The sequence below is a fragment of the Oncorhynchus mykiss genome, chromosome 17, assembly GCF_013265735.2.
Source record: "Oncorhynchus mykiss isolate Arlee chromosome 17, USDA_OmykA_1.1, whole genome shotgun sequence".
In the NCBI taxonomy this organism is placed as follows: domain Eukaryota; kingdom Metazoa; phylum Chordata; class Actinopteri; order Salmoniformes; family Salmonidae; genus Oncorhynchus; species Oncorhynchus mykiss.
The window spans coordinates 81341726-81360595 of record NC_048581.1 but is presented as its reverse complement, the minus strand read 5'-3'; the positions used below and the strand labels follow the sequence as shown (position 1 = coordinate 81360595).

At 41.4% G+C, this 18870-nt stretch overlaps 1 protein-coding gene across 1 annotated transcript in view; it reads left to right on the top strand.

Moving 5' to 3' along the window:
* LOC110494693 (suppressor of tumorigenicity 7 protein-like) overlaps positions 1 to 18399 on the top strand; it is a 32352-nt gene extending 13953 nt beyond the window's left edge. Inside the window, exon 15 of the mRNA XM_036950748.1 lies at positions 16029 to 18399. Coding sequence (XP_036806643.1) covers positions 16029 to 16124 — 96 coding nt within the window. The 3' untranslated portion in view covers positions 16125 to 18399. The remainder of the gene's footprint in view (positions 1 to 16028) is intronic.
* The last annotated feature ends 471 nt before the right edge of the window (positions 18400 to 18870 follow it).

Genomic DNA, 18870 nt, shown 5'->3' with positions numbered 1-18870 from the left:
ATAAGGAAATCAATCAATATAAATAAATTAATTAGGCCTTAGTCTATGGATTTCGCATGACTGGGCAGGGGTGCAGCCGTGGGTGGGCCCGAGACGGCACAGTCCACCCACTGGGGAGCCAGGCCATGCCAATCAGAATGAGTTTTAGCCCCACAAAAGGGCTTTATTACAGGCAGAAATTCTCCTCATCAGCTGTCCGGATAACTGGTCTCAGATGATCCCGCAGGTGAAGAAGTCGGAGTGGAGGTCCTGGGCTGGCGTGGTTACACGTGGTCTGCGGTTGTGAGGCCGGTTGGACGTACTGCCAAATTCTCTAAAACGATGTTGGAGGGCGGCTTATGGTAGAGAAATGAAGAACATTAAATTCTCTGGCAACATCTCTGGTGGACATTCCATTCCAGTCAACATGTCAATTGTGCTCCCTCAGTTTGAGACATCTGTGGCATTATGTTGTGGGGCAAAACTGCACATTTTAGTGGCCTTTTATTGTCCCCAGCACAAGGTGCACTTAATATACCACACCTGTCAGGTGGATGGATTGTCTTGACAAAAGAGAAATGCTCACTAACAGGTATGTAAACAAATTTGTGCACAAAATTGGAGAGAAATATGTTTTTTGTGGGTATGGAACATTTCTGGGATATCTTTCTTCAGCTCATGAAACATGAGACCAACATGTTTTGATGTATGTGATTTAGTCCCATTTTTTATGTTTTCGTAAGACACGTGTGGCAGACTCTGTGTTTCTGTTTTTAGCTTGTTTGGCTAGGCTCTCTCTCACACTAGGCTAATCCTCTGTTTACAGTGGCTCTGTTTATTAGCTCTCACCTTACACAACAGGGCTATTAGCCTGGGTAAAAGCAAGCCCTCAGAGACCGTCTCATGCTCAGACTTTTGTTATGGGAAAGGCTACCTCTAGATAGTGGAGAGCCTGGTTTTTACATCACGGCGAAGAGCCTGGTTTTTACAGCCCGGTGGAGAGCCTGGTTTGTGTAAGGGCCAGATAGAGAGAGGCACTACATGAAAGCCTCAGAGGCTGGAGGGAAGAACGGCCAGGCCCCCACCATTCTCTGAGGTTAACCGCCCCCTGGCTTCCTCTTATTCACTCCTATTCCCACTACATGACAGCTGTAATCTACTCCTAGTCACACTACATGTTAGCCATAGCTGTCCTCATCCAGGACTGGGCGGTTTACCGTATTTTACTATATACCGGTAATGTTGCATGGACCGGTTTGGGTTTTTACTTTACCTTCTATAACTATTTGAATGTTTGGTTTGTTAAATGTGATATTCCGTGTGTAACGTCCATTTTTATTGTTTACACTGCTACAACTTAGACCGCTGCGCCACTCGGGAGCCCTAAGGCACTGCATCTCAGTGCTAGAGGCATCACTACAGACACTGGTTCGATTCCAGGCTGAATCACAACCGGCCGTGATAAGGAGTCCCATAGGGCAGCGCACAATTGGCCCAGCATCGTCTGGGTTAGAGGAGGGTTTGGACAGGGTAGGCCGTCATTGTAAAAAAAAATGTACTTAACTGACTTGCCTAGTTAAATAAAGGTTAAATAAAAAAACATTTTAAAAAACTTGAGTCATCCCCCCCATCTTTCCATCTCTCCATGCCGCTTTCCTCACATACTTCGCCCCGCCCCCTATCACTCAAGGAGCGCACATGTTGTTGCTTGACCACCAGACACTTGCGTTCAGCCTGCATCGTCAATGAAGCACATGCAACAATTTTGATGACATTTGCTTAATATAAACCCACAAGCGTTCTATAATTACACTTCGTTTCTTACATCTGCAAACATCTAGTTTCTCTTTTCTTAGCTAAGCTAAATCGTGTTAGCCGCTAATTCTAATCGTTAGTTAGCTGGCTAGCTAGCAAATAAATGTACTGAGTCAGAGCAAACGTAGCTAGCTAATACAGCCAAAGATTATAGTGTCCCAGATGAAAAACTGACCATCACGTTGGTTCTTACCCTGTCTCAATAACTCCTCCCTGGCATTTTCATTCATTGTCATGTCAAACAACACTGTATACAAAGTGCCCACTATTATATTCTAACTATAGAATTAGAATGATTTATTCTATTTCCATGATTCCTACAGTTCATTCAAGTGTTTTGACCTAAATCGCAAGTCAAATTGCAATTGTTGGTTAAAAATAAGGCCTCGTTTTTTCCCCCATATCGTGCAGCCCTACATGGCAGTGTGAAAATTACCTCAAATAAGTGCAGTAAATGCAAAAATGTATGGAAATGCAGGAAATTGAATTGAACAGATTTAATCAATCAGAATGGAGAAAGACCCATTTTGAAATCACTTAGAATGTATGTGTTACCACCCTAGGGTCACGCACTACTCATAAAGCAAGTTTAAAACTTTTATTATTAAAAAAACATAAAATACCATCATACTGTCAAAAAATAGGCTACCTATCATTGGTGGCAGTTGGTCAGTAGAGACTCGCCTAATTCAATGTGTGCTTTGTAACTCTCTCCATCTTATGGAGGATGGATGTTGTTTTCCCCCCTTGGCATTTTCCCTATTTTGTTGCCTTACAACCTGGAATTAAAAATATATTTTTTGGGGATTTGTATAATTTGATTTACACAACATGCCTACCACTTTGAAGATGCAATTTTTTAAAATTGTGAAACTAACAAGAAATAAGACAAAAACGGAGAACTTGAGCATGCGTAACTACCCCCCCCCCCCCCCCCAAGTTAATACTTTGTAGAGCCATCTTTTGCAAAACTGCTCCAGCTCCTTCAAGTTGGATTCTGGAAAATTCTGACCAGTTTCCCAGTCCCTGCTGATGAAAATCATCCCCACAGCATGATGCTGCCACCACCATGCTTCACTGTGTGAATGGTGTTCTCAAGGTGATGAGAGGTGTTGGGTTTGCACCAGACATAGCGTTTTCCTTGATGGCCAAAAGCTACATTTTAGTCTCATCTGAGTGTACCTTCTTCCATACGTTTGGGGAATCTCCCACATGCCTTTTGGTGAACACCAAATGTGTTTGCTTATTTTTTTCTTTAAGCAATGTATTTTTTCTGGCCATTCTTCCGTAAAGCCCAGCTCTGTGGAGTGTACGGCTTAAAGTGGTTCTATGGACAGATACTCCAATCTCCACTGTGGAGCTTTGCAGCTCCTTCAGGGTTATCTTTGGTCTCTTTGTTGCCTCACTGATTAATGCCCTCCTTGCCTGGTCTGTGAGTTTTGGTGGGTGGCCTTATCTTGGCAGGTTTGTTGTGGTGCCATATTCTTTCAATTTTTTAAGAATGGATTTAATGGTGCTCTGTGGCATGTTCAAAGTTTTATATTTTTTTATAACCCAACCCTGATCTGTACTTCTCCACAACTTTGTCCCTGACCTGTTTGGAGAGCTCCTTTGTCTTCATGGTGCTGATTGCTTGGTGGTGCCCCTCGCTTAGTGGTGTTGCAGACGCTGATACTGAGATCATGTGACAGATCATGTGACACTTATATCACACACAGGTGGACTTTATTTAATTCATTATGTGACTTCTGAAGGCAATTGGTTGCACCATATCTTATTTAGGGGCTTCATATCAAAGGGGGTGAATACATATGCACCACTTTTCTGTTTATTATTTCATAGAATGTTTTTTGAAACCATTTTGAAGTCATTTTTTTACATTTCACTTCACCAAATTCAGCTATTTTGTGTATGTCCATTACATGAAATAAAAATCAATTTAAATTACAGGTTGTAATGAAACAAAATAGGAAAAACGTCAAGGGGGGTGAATACTTTTGCAGGGCACTGTAGGTGATTGAGTGTTATGACGAAAGAGAAAGTTGTTTCCTTGTAAATCTTATCTGATGGAGTGTCTTTAAACACGTTGAAACATCTGACTGCTCGTCACTGCACACTGTTCTGTTTGGGTCTGGGTGGACGTGTCTGTAGATTTCTGATTATTGAAATGTTTACCAAGAGACATGTTTTTATAAACACAAGCAAATAGTTGGCCAAAATACACTTCAACATGGAATGTATGAAGACCACACTCCAGATGATAACGTAGTCACAACTTTGCAGTCTTGTATAATGTCGCTTACCTGAATGTGAAAAACAATTATCAATTGTGCTGATATCTTAAAACCATAATCAATTGTGCTGATATCTTAAAACCATGACCCATTGGGTTGATATGTTAAAGCCTTGATCAATTAAGTTGATATGTTAAAACCATTACACTATCTTAAAACCATGATCAATTGTTTGGGGCACCCTAAAGCTTGAGGGGTGTGTGCTATGCCCTTGCTTAACTATCTTAGGTGTGCAAAATAAATTTTCTCCAACTCAGGGCTCCAGCTATGCATTTGGTCATGACACCCTGTTCTGTTTGAGTCTGGGTTGACGTGTCTGTAGACCTGTGACTATTGAAATGTTTACCAAAAGGCTTGTTTTTATAAACGCAAGCAAATAGTTTGCCAAAATACACTTCAGCAAGGAATGTGTGAAGACCACACTAAGATGAAAATTTGCAGTCAGTACTTTGCAGTCTATAATGTTGTCTACCTGAATGTGAAAAACCATGTTAACATGAAGTATAGACATTATACATTCCAATTGTTGTACTAGGCATAAAGACTAGCCTATGTTATCATATTGTGTGGTGTTGTCGCTGTAGGTTGAGACTGTGTGTTTTGCACAATTTCCTCAACTTCATTATGGAGTGTGTATATGTTAGGCTTGGGCAGTATACCATATACATTTTGAAATACCAACGGTATGATTTTCAATACCGTTTGGGGCACCTTAAAGCTGGGGGGGGGGGGGGTGCACCCTACCTTAAATTATTTGGCAAATCTAAGATAGTTATCTCCAGCTCAGGGCTCCAGCTATGCATTTGCTTTGCTAACTTGCTAGCTAAGTGACTCTCTTGCAAAATCCAGATTCTTGGTCACAGTAGAGACAATCAATCCCCTCCTGGATGAAGATCTTTACTGCATAAATTTGCTTTGTGAGTAAAAAAAATCTGTAAAAATGTTTGGAAATATGCGCTGCCGGTAATACCGTATACCAATGGGACTTCCCCCATAACATTTTAATAATGATAATGAAACCTACAATTCTACACTGTTGCTTAAGAGAACATAACGCTTTCTTTTGGGGGGGGGTGCCACAATAAATAATAATGAAAAATGGTTTTAATGACTAGCTTACTAAACTACTCCCCTGAAAATCCCCCCCCCCCCCAATAATTCATTGATAGGTGTGAAATCCTACCAACTCTATCCTGCTCCTCCCCTGACAATCCCATCCACAGTGATCGATTGATAGGCCAAACTGTTAAGAATGTGGCCAGGATAAAAAATTGCAATGAGGAAATAACTCATGGTGTGATTGTGGTAACGTACAGGAACACAAATCCTTTTGTTCTCCCGATCTGGAATATTTCACCATCAAATGCCGAGCACATTACCTCCCGGGATAATTTTATTCTGTTATCTCTGTTATCGTCACGGTCGTGCATACCCCCCCCCCCCCCCCCCCCCCCCCAAGGAACTAGACTGGACTTTGTGGAAACTGCATATCCTGAGGCCACATTTATAGTAGCTGGGGACTTTAATAAAGGAAATAAGAGGAAAAGGTTAACTAAGTTTTATCAACACATCTCCTGTGCTACTCGCTCATCGAGCACTCTTGACCATTGCTACTCCCCCTTCCTGTATGGCTATAAGGAATTGCCCCCCCCCCCTTCCTTCGGCAAATCAGATCACACCTCCATTTTGCTCCTCCCCTCTGTCGTGTCTTTACTATCATTAACTGAAGACTGATAGTTTTTTATCAAAGATTATCTGTAATTAGTTATTACGCGATCAACTGATTAATCACGTAACTAATTTACTAGGAAGTCGGGGCACCAAGGAAAAATATTCAGATTACAAAGTTATAATTTCCTAAAATTACTTTGCAGATATTTTATCTGATCAATGAGTCTTCGAGTTATTTAATTATTTACTTTACCTCACGTTAGTCTCATTCCAAATGTCATAAATTGTTGGTTATCGGCACGAACCCAGTCTTCACTATGAGTCATCCATACATCAATTGCCTTAAATCATTTATTTATTACTAAGTAATTCACAGAAATGCATAAACAAACAAACAAACATGGTAAATGTGGTTACATGAAATGATAGGAGAATGTGCCCTAGTGGGCTAAACCGGCATGGCGGCTTGTTAGACAAAAGGGGGAGTGGGGGTCGACTAAGAAGTCACTACAGAGTTCATAATTATAACAATTGAAATGCTAATCCTTTACACATGAACACTCACTCATTCGGGAACAATTGCAATCAATATATATATATTTACGCTCGTCTTGATCGCTGGTGAAAAGTTTGTCTTTTGTAGAATTGTCCGTCTCTCTTCCTCTCTCTCTCTCTCTCTTGGTTAGAGGGGATAGTTCAAAGTGACATTCGTTATAGGATGGATGTTTTGGAGGTTGTCGTTCTTCGCGTTCAATGATACCGAATTCCTAGCTGCAGACGAGTAATTAATATCAAAGACTTGTTCTTATTCTGTCGGTATCGATAGTCTAAGAGTTTAACCACGTGGTATGATTAAAAGATTCAGCAATGGTCTGCAACCTTTGTACTCCCGTGATTGAGAGAAACATGGTCTGGTGATAATTTCTCAAAGTTGGGTTTTATTCGGAATGGCAGAAAAGGGCTGTCCCAGGATGTCTGACCCTAACTGGGCTCAGGGGCGGTCCTCTGATTTAGTTCAAATCCAATTCCCCTTTTCCTTCATTAAACAGTCCAAATTCACATTGTAAAATTGTGTAAACAGTATCATACGCACTCATTCATCTTACACAGCAATTAGATGTAAACCTTATATCTGGGGCTATTATATAAACAGCGTTATGGTAATGTGGCCACACCGTCTCCCATGAGCTTCCCAAGTTGTGACAAACGGACCAGTTCGTAGCTGGATTCTTCACCGATCTTTTATACTTTCTCCGGAACATGAAATTTGTTCATACCTCAAGTTCTGTGAGGTGGAAGGATTTCCTTTGTACTCCATGAAAAACTACTCTCTATAACTGTGTGTCCATGGGGTCTTCTCAGGAATTTACGACCTCTGACCACAGCAGCCTAGTTGAAGGAGGCAGGGAGAGGGGGATGGGCTTGCTATACCCAAAGAGGCCAATGTCATGACACCTCCTATAGCCAGACTTAAACAGGAAGTACTAGTGGTAAGGACTGTTCAACGTTGGTGTGAGCAATCGTAATGTATGCTTCAAGATTGTTTTGATCACGCGAACTGGGAAAGAGAATTGTATTGATGTACACATTGACTCGGTGACTGAGTTCATCAAGAAGTGCATAGAGGATGTTGTTTCCACTGTCACGATTAGAACCCAAAAACTAGGATAGATGGCAATATTTGCGCTAAACTGGAAACGTGAACCACCCCATTTAACCACTGCAAGGTGACTGGGAACATGGAAGTGTACAAACAGACCAGCTATGCCCTCCATAAGGCAATCCGAGGCGGGGACTTCAGACAATCACAGATTATAAAGGGACAAGCTAAACCCCACCTTCGCCCGCTTCAAGGAAAACTCAGAGCCGCCAACGTGGGCCGCCGCCAACGTGGGCCACCGCCACTCACAAGGACTGTGTTCTTGTTCTCCGTGGCCGACCATTAGTATGACATTTATGCATGTTAACCCTCGTAAGGCTGCCTTCCCAAGTCACGTCCTCAGAGCATGTGCAGACCAGCTGGCTGGAGTGTTTACGGACCTATTCAATCTTTCACGATCCCAGTCTGTTGTCCCCACTTGCTTCAAGATGTCTAACATTGTTCCTGTACCCAAGATAAGCGACAGTCATTTAGTTCAGTTACCATCGCCCTATAGCACTTACTCCTGTCATCATGAAGTGCTTTGAGAGGCTAGTTAAAGTTCGATCCCAGGCTGTGTCACAACCTGCCGTGACCAGGAGTCCCATTGAGTTGCGTCCGGGTTAGGGGAGGGTTTGGCCGGGTTGGGCTTTACTTGGCTCATCGCGCTCTAGCGACTCCTTGTGGCGGGCCGGGTGCTTGCTGGCTGACTTCGGTCCTCAGTTGAACGGTGTTTTCTCCGACACATTGTTGCGGCTGGCTTCCAGGTTAAGCGGGCGAGTGTTAAGAAGCACGGTTAGGTTGGCTCATGTTTCGGAGGATGCATGACTCGACCTTCGCTTCTGCCGAGCCTGTTGGGGAGATGTAGTGATGAGACAAGATCGTAATTGGATATCATGAAATTGGGGAGAAAAAGGGGGGTAAAATACACAAAAAAAAAAGAATGCTCAGCCTTCAACACCATAGTGCCCTACAAGCTCATGACTGCGTGTCCACGCACATCTCCAACTCAATCATCAAGTTTGCTGATGACACAGCAGTGGTAGGCCTGATTACCAACAATGACGAGACAGCCTACAGGGAGGAGGTGAGGGCCCTGGTGGAGTGGTGCCAGGAAAATAACCTCAACGTCAACAAAACGAAATACCTGATCTTGGACTTCAGGAGACAGCAGAGAGAGCACACCCCCATCCACAATAATGGGGCCGCAGTGGAAAGGGTGAAAATCTTTAAGTTCCTCTGCGTGCCCACCACTGACAACCTAAAATGGTCCATCCACACAGACAGTGGTGAAGGCTTAACAGCGCCTCTTCAACCTTGGCCCCTAAGACCCTCACACACTTCTACAGATGCACCTTTGAGAGGATCCTGTTGGGCTGTATCACCGCCTGGTACGTTCATTTCACCATCCACAACCACAGGGTTCTCCTGGAGGGAGTGGTGCGGTCAGCCCAACGCATCACCTGGGGCGCATTGCCTTCCTTCCAGGTCATATACAGCTCCTTGTGTCACAGGAAGGCCAAAAAGATCATCAAGGACCTCTGCCACTTTGGCCACGTCCTGTTCACCCCACTACCATCTAGAAGGAGGAGACTGTACAGGTGCATCAAAGCTGGGACAGAGAGAAGCTGTTTTTCAGTCGATCTCAGGCCATCAGACTGTTAAATAGTCACCACTACCCGGCCTCTGCCCAGTACCTTGCCCTGAACTTAGTCACTGTTACTAGCTGGCTACCACTCGGTACTCTGCTCTGCACCTTAGAGACTGCTGCCCTAGAGTTTTTCTTCCTTTAAAAGTTACGAGCTTATGCCGCGACCGTTAGTGGTAAATGGTGGCATTCTGTCATTGCACCACACTGTCACAAGGGGGAGTTAGAACGCTGATCTATCGGTAGTCTAAACTGTGGCAATTAATGGAGGTGTTTTCGGTCTGAGAGTCTCCTCTGGCACTAGAGTCCAGCATCAGTCAACAACAACAAAACTGTCGGTGGTCCTGGAGTTAAGAGAGAACTTGGGTAAATACAATGGGGTTATTTCACTTGACATGTGGACTGACGATTTTCGAAAAATAGCAACGGTTGGCTTTTGGTTTCTCTCCCTCTAAAAACAGAAATAAATAACAAACTGGCTTAATTGACAAATTTGTAAGAATGTCTCACCCCATGTTCAATAATGTCCTTTTTACCTTTATTCAGATTACAGTTGCTCACTTGAAACAAAATCATCTCCAAATTATTGTTATTTTTTAAACAAGCCATAGAAAGTTGGTTGCAAAAAAAAAGTAAGGAACTTGTCTGTCGGCCCTGTATTAAAGACTAAAATTGGTTAAAGAAAATTGTGATAAATAAAAAATATATACCAGTTTCATTTAAGGACCAAAAAATTGACAGCAGTGCCATATAGGTATTTTCAATGTATCGATTTACATGGCATATGGTTTATGAATTGACATGCAATTTTCCGCTCCTCCTGAAAGCCCTAATATTAAAAACAGTCAAATGCATGCTCTCCGTCGCCCACACGCACTTTAAACATTTGGATAATAAAGCATTTAAAGGCTGACATTAGTTGATTTTAGTACTTCTGACAGCCAAAATTCTTACTCCACCCATATCTTCTGGACTTTTAAACATTCCCAGAAGGCATGGATTATTATAAACTACTGCAGGCCTAAAACTTATGGGTGCAAACAAGGTTTCCATGATGGGCTCTTAGCAGGACAGTAGACTCTTCAACCTTTACAAAAGGATAGCTCGGGCTAGGTGTGGAAATAAAATCACTTGCAATGTAGTAAGTACTCTAAAGTTTTACATTTCTAACTCCAAACATCATGCAACTGCAAAATGTTGGGTAAAGCATATACTGTACACTATTTCTTCATCAACATCTTAATGCTTTCGTTAATAAAATAATGATCCAAATGCAGATGTTTATTTCAACTATCAGCAGGATAATAGACTCTTGCCGAGTTTAGGGACTTTAAATATATGAATGGATCCATAATGAATTACTATGGGAATAAATATCACTGAATGACATTGCATGGGGTCTGGTCTTGATAAATCAATCATGGCTCTATTTATATCATGAATATGAATTCAGAGGGCAGAAATGATTAAATATTAAAGCATTAGACCTCTCACTAAAGGCGTCAGTCATACAAAAGTTATACTTAAATCCGAACAGGTTTTGCAGTTTGTCACGAATCATTGGGTCGAAACTACAGAACAGTACAAAACAAGAGAACACACATGGTTAATGTTCTGGAAATAAATAGAAAATATATATATTTTTTTAAATGTATATGTACAGTGGGGCAAAAAAGTATTTAGTCAGCCACCAATTGTGCAAGTTCTCCCACTTAAGATGAGAGGCCTGTAATTTTCATCATAGGTACATTTCAACTATGACAGACAAAATGAGAAGAAAAAATCCAGAAAATCACAATGTAGGATTTTTAATGAATTTATTTGCAAATTATGGTGGAAAATAAGTATGTATCGCTGTATTTGGGGAGTTTCTCCCATTTTTCTCTGCAGATTATCTCAAGATCTGTCAGGTTGGATGAGGAGCGTTGCTGCACAGCTATTTTCAGGTCTCTCCAGAGATGTCCTGGCTCTGGCGGAGCCACTCGTACGTTGTCTTGGCTGTGTGCTTCGTGTCATTGTCCTGTTGGAAGGTGAACCGTTTGCCCCAGGTCCTGAGAGCTCTGGAGCAGGGTTTCATTAAGGATCTCTCTGTACTTTGTTCTATTCATCTTTCCCTCTATATTGACTAGTCCCCCTGCCGCTGAAAAACATCCCCACAGCATGATGCTGCCACTACCATGCTTCACCATAGGGATGGTGCCAGGTTTCCTCCAGACATAACGCTTGGCATTCCGGTCAAATAGTTCAATATTGGTTTCATCAGACCAGAGAATCTTGTTTCTCATGGTCTGAGAGTCCTTTAGGTGACTTTTGGAAAACTCCAAGTGGGCTGTCATGTGCCTTTTAATGAGGAGTGGCTTCCGTCTGGCCACTGTTCCATAAAGGCCTGATTGGTGGAGTGCTACAGAGATGGTTGTCCTTCTTGACAGTTCTCCCATCTCCACAGAGGAACTCTGGAGCTCTGTCAGAGTGACCATCGGGTTGGTCTCCTCCCTGACCAAGGCCCTTCTCCCCCGATTGCTCAGTTTGGCCGCTCTAGGAAGAGTCTTGGTGGTTCCAAAATTCTTCAGTTTAATAGTGATGGAGGACACTGTGTTCTTGGGGACCTTCAAAGCTGCAGAAATGTTTTGGTACCCTTCCCCACATCTGTGCTTCAACACAATCCTGTCTTGGAGGTCTACGTACAATTCCTTCGACCTCATGGCTTGTTTGGTTTTTTATATAGACAGGTGCGTGCCTTTCCAAATCATGTCCAATCAATTGAATTTACCACAGCTGGACTTCAATCAAGTTGTAGAAACATCTCAAGGATGATCAATGGAAACCACCTGAGCTCAATATCAAATCTCTTATCAAAGGGTCTGAATACTTTTATGTAAATAAGGTATTTCTTATTTTGAAGCTTTATACATTTGCTCAATTTTTAACAATTCTCACCCCTTGACTTTTTTCACATTTAGTTGTTTTACAGCCTGAGTTTAAAATGAATTATATTGAGATATTTTCTGACAATACACCTTAATGCAAAGTGGAATTATTTTTAGTTTGTTTGTTTTTTGTTTGACAAATGTATAAATTAAATGCTGAAATGTATTTTAGTCAATAAGTATTCAACCCTTCTTATTCTTATGGCAACTACAAAAAAAATCAGGAGTATGGGCTTAACAAGTCACAAGTTGCATGGACTCACTGTGTGCAATAATAGTGTTTAACATGCTTTTTGAATGACTACTTCAGTCGATCAGTGAATTTCAAACACAGATTCAACCACAAAGACAAGGGAGGTTTTCCAATGACTCACAAAGAAGGGCACCAATTGGTAGATTAAAAAAAGAGCAGACCTTGAATAGCCCTTTGAGCATTAAGTTATCAATTACACTTTGGATGGTGTATCAATACACTCAGTCACAACAAGGATACAGGCTTCCTTCCTAACTCAGTTGCTGGAGAGGAAGGAAACTGCTCAGGGATTTCGCGATGATGGTGACTTTAAAACAGTTACAGAGTTTAATGGCTGTTATATGAGAACTGAGGATGGATCAACATTGTAGCTACTCCACAATACTGACATAATTGAGTGAAAAGAAGGAATGCAAATATTCCAGAACATGCATCCTGTTTGCAACAAGGCACTAAAGTAATACAGCAAAAGAAATTGGCAAAGCAATTGACTTTTTGTCTTGAATTAAATTGTTATGTTTGGGGCAAATCCAATACAAAACATTACTGAGTCCCACTCCATATTTTCAAGCATAGAGGTGGCTGCATCACGTTATGGGTATGCTTGTAATCGTTAAGAACTGGGGAGTTTTTCATGATAAAAAAAGAAACGGAATGGAGCTAAGCACAACATTTTAGAGGAAAACCTGGGTCAGTATGCTTTCCACCAGACTCTGGGAGATGAATTCACCTTTCAGTAGGACAATAACCTAAAACACAAAGCCAAATCTACGCTGGAGTTGCTTACCAAGAAGACAGTGAATGTTCCTGAGTGGCCGAGTTACAGTTTTGACTTAAATCTGCTTGAAAATCTATGGCAAGACCTGCAAATGGTTGTCTAACAATGATCAACAACCAATTTGGACTGGGAAGTTTATTATAAATATATAAATTGAGTCACCGAATCTGCAATAGAAATAATAAAATGTAGCTCCTGTAATATGGAGCTGCAGGGTAGCCTACTGGTTAGAGTGTTGGATTAGTAACCGGAAGGTTGCAAGTTCTAATCCCCGAGCTGACAAGGTACAAATCTGTCGTTCTGCCCCTGAACAGGCAGTTAACCCACTGTTCCTAGGCCGTCATTGAAAATAAGAATTTGTTCTTAACTGACTTGCCTAGTTAATTAAAGGTAAAAAAAAAAAAAAGATGGGTCATATTTGAGCAGTTTGAGATATAGCAGGGGTTTGTGTTTTTTCTTTCATAAAGGCCATTAAATACTCAAATATTTTTTCACAAGCTACTCATTTACAGCCTGCATATTTTGTTATAGGCCTAATTTGATGAATAGAAACAAAGTAACGTAATTGCGTTTTGGTTTTTAGAACCATGCATGTTTAATTCATTACTGATTTCATTCATCATTGCTACAGTTATAATGTATATAGTGCTATTTCTGTTGTTTTTATGTATTACCATTTTCATTGTTTTATTTTTACTTAGTGTCCGAGCTCCAACATGAAGGACTAAGATGTTTACTGTACCCTGCAATCACACCTGCAATCCTGTACATGTGACTATTAAACAATGAATCTGAATTATGAGAACAAAAATCTTTCTACTGTAGCCTACCTTGAGAATCTTGCCTTTTTTAAGATGAGTGAAAATTAAACGGTTTTACGTTTGAACAAATCTGTAGCCTGCAACTACTAGCAATGATTTTTTAAATTGTAATTCTGTTTAATAGTGGTCTTTTTGAACAACAACCACTGTGAGGAGAATATAAACAGAATAACCATGAAACGTATGAGGAATAACAAAAGTGTAGTCTCAGCAAGCACACTAGTGTTCCGCTTCAACCCCGACATGGACTTTGCTTGGTGCCATCGTTTGAAGCTTCGTCTCCATGAACATGTTTAAATTGAACAGCACCGTACATATTTGATGAGAAGAGGGTTGAAATTGCTTATGTGGTCGAAATTAGTTACCAAACCAAGCAGAGCTGTTTTATCGTGATACAAATATCCTGTGCTTTTTCATTTGGGCGTAGGTGCATACAGACTAAGCTTGGCTACATTGTAACTCTGAAGCGGCCACAGTGCGCTGGCATATGGGGCTCACCCAGGAAATTATACAATGAAAATGATATGTAACAACACCATTGGACCAAACACTCTGACATGAAACAACAATACAAATGAAACGACAGCGCAACAAAATAGATGTAAATAAATATTTAGCAGGTCATATTGAACACCAGTGGTGCAACTAGTGCTTTGTAACTTTACGGAACATCACAGAGCACGCAGGAGTGAGGACTTTCTATTGGTCAATACCGTTCATCTTGAGGCAACGGGGAGTGGGTTCAAATTGTATTATTATAATTTGTTTTAATGATTTAACCATTATTTAACTAGGCAAGTCAGTCAAGAATAAATTCTTATTTACAATGACTGCCTACCCCGGCCAAACCTGGACAACGCTGGACAACGCTGGACAACTACTTAAAAATATTACTAATCATTGGAAATGACATTACCCAATAAATACATCATGATCATTTTCTGGTAAAAAAGTGAGGGTGTAAAAACATACATTTGCAACCCTAGTTTGAAAGTGTGGGTCCAGCTGCTCCACTGCTCAGGCACCTATACGTATACCCCAGTCTGGTACAAGAATGGTATGCACATCAGGATACCACCCAGCCCTAGTTTGTGTATCTATTAAGTGAGGGTTGGAACTGGGGAAGAGAGACCCATTACTTGGCATGCTTGGCCATAGTTCCACATACTAGAACAATGCTGCTTCCCACATCCTGTCAAAACCATCTGTTCACCTCGCAAATGTATTGCTTCATAAACACAAAGTGTTGTTTATGGTGGATTGAACTATTGGGGTTGAACATATTTCAGATGTGTGATCGTGGATGATTTCTATTGGTTATGCTGGAGAGGGAGAGGCCTCAGTAAGGGTTATGGGTCTCCTATCTCTACTTGCTTACTTGTTTTGGGAGAGCATTTTATAGAATTACACCTGGGTTCCCTAGTAGTAGTAGTGATGCAAGCTCTGGTATTCAGCCTTAGATGAAGGGTACATTCTAACGTGCCCCCTGTCCTCAATACAAGTCACCATGCTTCTGCTGGTATTCAGCCTTAGATGAAGGGTACATTCTAACGTGCCCCCTGCCCTCAATACAAGTCGCCATGCTTCTGCTGGTATTCCCACTTTAATTTATCCTCCCTCTATGTAACCTTTATTTAACTAGGCAAGTCAGTCATGAACAAATTCTTATTTACAATGACGGCCTACCCCTCACAATGACGGCCTACCCCTCACAATGACGGCCTAACCCTCACAATGACGGCCTAACCCTCACAATGACGGCCTAACCCTCACAATGACGGCCTAACCCTCACAATGACGGCCTAACCCTCAAAATGACGGCCTACCCCGGCCAAATCCGGACGACGCTGGGCCAATTGTGCGCCACCCTATTGGACTCCCAATCACGGCTGGATGTGATGCAGCCTGGATTCAAACCAGGGACTGTAGTGATGCCTCTTGCACTGAGATGCAGTGCCTTAGACTGCTGCGCCATTCGGGAGCCCAACTATATAGTGCTCTAAATACCCAGAATTCATGTTGTTAAATTCAAAAGAATACAACATAAAAATTGCTGACACCATTCAAACCAATGGGGGTTCGGAATCAGCCAATTATCTCAGAATCATATTTTTTGCATATAGAGCCGTATATATCCCCATCTCTGGATGGGTTGTAGTCTATTGAAAGTGGTGTATTGAAATGACTTTGTTTTGTTCCTCAGTTCTTCAGCACCCTCTTCACACCCCTGGGTTTCTTCGCAGACAAGATGGAGAGCTTCATGCCATCCAGTTTCTGGCATCAGCTGACTCGAATCTGACCCCATCTCACACACGTACACATACACACCCCTCAGACACCAACACTCCAAAACTACAGACAGAAATGTTTGCTCTCCTGTCTTCAGCGTGCACACACACTTGTTGTTTTGGTACTGATTATGTTGGCCAAGTCTTGTATCAACATCCAGACGCAACTCAGAGATGCAACTGCTAAGAAGCCAGGTTTTTAAAGTAAACATTTACCAGATATTCACGCAGTTATTCGTTTATTATTATTACAGGAACTTGAAGTTATGTTGAGTTACACAGAACGGTAAATAGAAAGTATTTCAACCTACATTTGACTTCCAAGTCCCACCTCTAAATTACGTCAATCTCTCATACACTTCTGAATTAAGTGCTGAAACAATAAATGTATTATTAGTTAATGTCTCATTATTGTGAAGGCTAACACTACAGTTCATGGAAGTAGTATCCCTCTGTTCTAGTTAGGGTTGCAACTTTTGATAAATTCCCTGATTTTCCTGAGATCCTGGTTTTAGAATTCCTCTACTGATTCCCCTCCTTATTCCCCTACTGATTGCCCTACTGATTCCCCTCCTTATTCCCCTACTGATTCTGGGAATCCTCCAACTGGGATTCTGGGAAAAACATGGAATTTATTGAAAGTTCCTGAAATGTTGCCACCCTGGTTCTAGTGCTGCTATTCATAATATCTTTCCAAATGTATTGTCTGTTAGCTGGTGCAGCAGGAGACAGATTGATATCTATAGAAAAGCATACTAGAAGGCCTGTTTTCCACGATTTCATGTCTGAACAGACACATTAATGTTCACTAGAATAAGGTAGAGCCATGTATTTAGAGAGTTGGGACATTGTGGTTTCTGCTTTATGATGCATTTACATGAGACAACAATACATGGCAGCCATGTTAGCGGCCATTTACATTACATGGGAAATATGTCTATAATGCTATGTAACAATGTCTAGAATTAGAACAATATCATTTAAAAAAAAATCTAAATACATGGCTCTGGAATAAGGTATGTGTGTCATGCCAGTTCAGATGGGTTGAAACAAAGCATAGCCTTTATGGTACATAGTCATCCTATGGGGCAGAGTTTAAGTTTTTGAGACCTTCTAAAAACAGATCCTTGATTTACTGCTTCACTCTGTCTGTAGTGTATACAATGCCTGCAGTGTTTTGCCAGTTGTTGCCACAGCATGCCACCTCCGCGCTATATCACTGGCAACCTGCGCCCCCTCAAACGTAGCATAAACATGTAAGTGGGATTATGACCGGTTACGGCATGGGTAGTCATGGCATCACTCACAGCCAATCACATAACTGAACGCTGCGCTTCCAGGTCCTCTATGAGTTGTAGTCAACTTGTATTGCTCAGGTGTAATCAGCCAATCACAACAGGCCGCTTTGTTTGAATCACTGTGTGGTTTCACAGTAGCCTCAACAGCAAATACTCTGAACCGTGATCTAAGACTAGTCAATAGCCTACAGTATATATTGTGGCAGGACTCGATATTTGATCATGAATAGCATAAAGGGCCTTTTGTACCTCACTGGCTCAACAGACAGATTGGATTTAAGCGGCTTGATGAAATTGAAAGCTATTTCTCACAATACTCCCAGATATGTATTGTATTGATGAACCAATGTTTCGGCACACAGTGGTTTCAGAACCTGCTCATTCATTTGCTAATTCCTTCAACTATTTTATGTATTTTATCATACATAAACCCAATTATGAGTAAAGATGGCAACAAGAGCTGACTGTTTATTGGTTGCTGGTAGTGCATTGCATCCAGGGCCGGACTAATGCATTTTGGGCCTCGGGGCCCCAAAAAATATATATTTTGGGAGGAGAATACAGCTAACTTTCTGCATTTCAACATGTGCAGTTTTATAATGCAATTCTACACATTTTGTCACGTGCCCGTTCGGTAATCCCGCCCTGTTTGCATAATGTGATATTTGTGCACTGTGCTTGAACAGCACTTATAATTGGTTTGCTACTTTCATTCAATTTATGTGTCAGAGCCATCAACACTCCTACCTGGCTATACTGTGCACTATCTGGGTGTAATTACTGTACACTATTTTAATTCCATACTGTTGGATTATATTTGGGATAGTCCAGAATAACAAGATGAAATGCTGAAGACAGAAGTCCTATTTGAACTTACGAGTTATATGAGTTAGATAGCTCACAACAAATTGGTTCTTGAATGTAAATCTAATGCGTTTGTGTTTGAATTTTTGTTGTACTTTGTGAACAAATAAATTTAAAAAACAGATTCAAGACTGATTTGTATGCTTTGGGGATGTGGCCTAGGCCCTATGGTTTACCCTAGACCAGGGATGCCCAACCCTCTTCCTGGAGATCTACTGTCATGTAGGTTTTCAGTCCAATCCTAATTTAGCATATCTGATTCAGCTAGTTAAGGTCTTGTTGAGCAGCTAATACGTAGAATCAGGTGTGTTAAATTAGGGTTGGACTGAAAACCCACAGGATGGTAGATCTCCAGGAAGAGGGTTGGACAGAAAACCCACAGGATGGTAGATCTCCAGGAAGAGGGTTGGACTGAAAACCCACAGGATGGTAGATCTCCAGGAAGAGGGTTGGGCAGCCCTGCCCTAGACAGTGAACATACATGTAAGACAAGCTGAGAGTACCTACATTATACGTCCTTACCATTTCGCTATATTTGGTGTTTGTTTGAAAAGCAGCTTTGACGTTATGACCCACATCAATGTTCCCTTTCCCC